General features: G+C 44.5%; 1 protein-coding gene across 1 annotated transcript; it reads right to left on the reverse strand.

The window, feature by feature from the left end:
- Nucleotides 1-330: 330 nt before the first annotated feature.
- On the reverse strand, nucleotides 331-1,490 carry LOC121745913. The gene is made up of 3 exons (XM_042139856.1): nucleotides 930-1,490; nucleotides 446-761; nucleotides 331-335 (listed from the first exon to the last, which is right to left on the reverse strand). The coding sequence occupies exons 1-3, from the start codon at nucleotides 1,488-1,490 to the stop codon at nucleotides 331-333; spliced, it is 882 nt and encodes a 293-aa protein (XP_041995790.1).
- Between the last annotated feature and the right edge of the window lie 2,506 nt (nucleotides 1,491-3,996).

Here is a 3,996-nt window from a genome sequence, read left to right on the forward strand (position 1 = left end):
TACACCAGATATGCCGGACGCCCTTTTCTTATCATCGTAGTTGCTTGCAAAGCAGAGATTATGGAGGTTCGTCGGTTCATGGAGATCCCATACAAGATAGTCGGCTCTTCGCCCGGGGCTTGAAAAGATATCTGCCTCTCTTTACAGTTAACCGTTGCGTGGTTCTCGGTAAGCCAATCCATTCCCAAGATTACGTCTACATTCTCCAAAGGCATAACGTGCAAAAGCTGGGCCACTATTCCTAATTCTCCTAACACAAACTCTATGTTCGAGCAAGTTCTCACAATGTCAATCAATCCTCCAACCGGTGAAGATACATTCAATTTCGGTTCAAGCTTAGTAGTAACAAGTTCTAAGGCATTCACACATGACATGGAAATAAAAGAATGCGAAGCACCCGTATCAAACAGCACAATAATAGGCAATTGTTGGAGCTTTCCCATACCTGCCAAATTCTCCTTGCCCTTGTTGGCTTGGGGTTCATGCCCTAGATTCCCCTTGAGTGCATATGCCCTTGCTTGCTGTGGGGCCACTTGTCGGATTGGTTGAGGCTGCTGTGGTGGTCTCTGTCCTTGCCCATTCTTCAGTCCACCTTTGTTGTTGTTTGGGCACTCTCGAGACATGTGCCCGTTTCCACCGCATGCATAACACCGAATGCCTCCAACTCGGCACTCCCCAACATGATGCTTGGAGCACCGATTACAATAGGGTGTTCTCTGCGGGTTTCCCCTCTGATGTGGCACAATTTGGCGCCCATGATTCTGTGGTTGCCGAAAAGTGAAGAAACGCCTCTTGTTGTCAAAAGGAGCTCGGTTTCCCTCCCATTTCCTCTTGTCTCTAAAGTTCGCTTGGGGTGCAGATGGGGTAGGGTTTGTTGTCCTCTCATTCTTGGGCAGTGCTTCCTCCACATCTAAGGCACAGCCCAATACCTCGGAATAAGGAATTCCCCTGCGACTAGCCACCGCTACCCTTATCTCTGGCCTAAGGCCGGAACGGAACTTCGCGGCCATCTTCTCGTCTGTATCCACCAATTCTGGCGCATAACGAGTCATCTCACATAGGGCGCGGTCGTACTCCGTGACCGTCATACTTCCTTGTTTTAAAGTGTGGAACTCCACTGCCTTCACCCGCCGATAACTCATGGGAACATACTTATTGTAAACTTCTTCCTTAAACTCCTCCCAAGTAAGCGCCTCACGGCGAGCGGGGTCCATAGTTCTCTTATTCGTTTCCCACCAAAAGTCAGCGGGTCCTGTCAGCTGATACTTCACGCAGGCCAGACGTTCTCTGTCCGTGCATCCCATAAACTCAAAGACACGCTCAATGTCGCGTACCCATGCCTCCGCCTTCGGGGGCTCTCCCAATCCATCGAATTTGGGTGGGTTCTCTTTCCGAAAGGCTTTGATGTACTCCCTTTCGTTTGGTTGGGGTAGAGGTGGTGGTGGAGGCGGGGGCGGATTCCCGACACTTCCTTCCGTCTGTTCCCCCATATTGTTCCCCACATGCGGACCACGTCTACGTCTTGGGGGCATGTTGATCTAAAACACAGGTTAGCACCGTTGTGAGTACATCGTTAATAAAACATCATCGCTTTCATGCACGCGTACGATACGATAAAAACACAAGTACTTAAAAGCACGTGAAAAGGGAAGCTTCCATAAACAACATGGGAAAAGAAAGACATAACATTCGATCGGAAAACGAAAAGGTGCTACTTCCACCGTTTTAACAACTTAAGGAAAAAAGAAACAACATCACTCATCTATCTAGTGTTAATATCTTCTTCCGGGTCTTCTTCCTCTTCCGGGTCTTCTTCCTCTTCCGGGTCCTCTTTCTCTTCTACGTGATACTCGTCGACCATGCGGAGGGCTTCTTCGATATCCATGCCATCCTCCACATAATCATCCTCAAAACCCGGAACCATGCTTTCTTGTGGTACGGCTTCTCTTTCTGCCGTGGGTTTAACCTCGATCACGTCTTTGTCTTCCCATACCGTTTCATCTTTTCCTTCTTGTGTCGACGGTGGTCGCTCGGAACGTGAGTCAATCAAAGCACACGTTAAGGCCTTTAGAAAACCTTTCATGTCGCCAGCCATCATCTGGTTTCTTGGTTCGTACCACGTGAACCGACTGGCTGTTGTTTCCATCCAAGGCTCCTAATTGTCGGGCATCAACTCAATTAGTCTCCTTATGCCACCATAGGCCGTTACATGGTACCCGCAGACATCTCGCCATAGGGTCTCAAAACGGGCAACAACCTCTCTCAAGGCTTTGCCTGACTCTCTCTCATAGTGGTCGTAATCATATATCGCTTGTCGCATTCTGGCACTATACTGACTGCTCTTGAGCGCGGTTCGTTTCGTTCGCACCATCTATGTGAAGACGAAAGTTTCTTTTAAAACACCAAAAGTATTATTGTTTGTTCGAAAAAGTTCTTAAGTTTGTCGCGTAGTTTGAAAGTTTGTCGTTGTCTTAACGTTTCATATCTTTGCATGCTATCGTTGTAGTATTTTCGCGCATAACACACATCTAGGAACATCACTAACTTCATGCTCACACATATTCATACCATATAAATATCACGTTTGTACACACAAGGCATGTTTTATTTACCATGCCAATCATTCTCGTATTCCATGCAATCATGCTATTACAACATCATATTTATACACATAATACGTGTTTAAGTTATCATACCCAGTATGCTCATATAATCACTCCATTACAACTCATCCTCATGCATATCATTCATTCACATGCGTAACTTGTCAACGCCATATCATATCATCATACATTTTCAACGATTTAAACATACCTCACTTTCATCGGTTGAGCGTGATGCTTGGATGTTGAGCCTTCGTGACACTTCTAGTCAAATAAGGGTTCACTAACTTAGACTTAAAGTGAAAGAAGACTCTCGGACCAGAGCGAAAGAACAAAGCTCTGTAACCACTCTGTCACGACTGCCCATACAAGAGTACCACAACGCGGCGATCGTGACCGATATGCATGGATAACAATTTAAAAAGGACATCTTGATTAATTTAAAAGAAGAAAAACAACTTAGGTTGAAGAGTTTAAAGTTAAAATGTTTTTTTTTTGAAATGACATAAGGTAAAATACTTTTAAAGGACAACGGGAAAAATTAGACTTAAGAAATACACCCACTGAAACTAAAGTTGAACAAAAACTTAACTTAAATCTCGAAGAATAAAATTTTCAAAAGACAACGTAAACACTAGTTTAAAACTCATCACCACCATACATGTTCAAACACAAAACATAAAGGAAAGATTAAGACTTGAGTCATAGTTCAAGTTGTAGCAGCGGAAAATACGGTTTAAGGAGAGTCAAGGACGAAGCCTATGTATGACGACACAACGCATCCTAAGTACTTAAGCCGGCTCAACATCCACCGCAACATCCCGCTCAACCTGCACATAAGAAAATAATATGCAGGGCTGAGTACTTGTTGTACTCAATGGGCTCATGCCGAAAACATTTTAATAATAGTTATGTCATCCATACCAGTGATCTCGAGTTTTATGTAGTAAGAAAATATCACGAGAAACACAAAAATATTCAAGTCTGGCTAGACAATTTATCTCCCCACTTTTCACATCAATCCAACAATCACAATCACAGTGCGACGAAAGTGTGGCCACACTATTCGCCCACGAGACCGGCCGACTTGCAAGGACGGCTCACGATCCCACCAGTGTACACAACCCGATAGGGTTTACGGCCCTACTCGGACCCGAATTCGTTTCACAACACAGCCATATAGCCTAACGGAGTAAACTCATACGAACTAGGCATCAGGCACACAATCTCATAACAAAAACAACATGGCATGACATAACAGTTAAACCACCCTTATATCTCCACATAATATTTTTTGGAAAAGTAAAGAGGTTTGAAAAGAAAGCTCACCTCGTTCTCTTAGCAATTCACAACCCAACTTAGCAACTCTCGATCCTCGAGTTCACGACTACAC

This window comes from Salvia splendens, chromosome 8 (genome assembly GCF_004379255.2).
Source record: "Salvia splendens isolate huo1 chromosome 8, SspV2, whole genome shotgun sequence".
NCBI classification, from domain to species: Eukaryota; Viridiplantae; Streptophyta; class Magnoliopsida; order Lamiales; family Lamiaceae; genus Salvia; species Salvia splendens.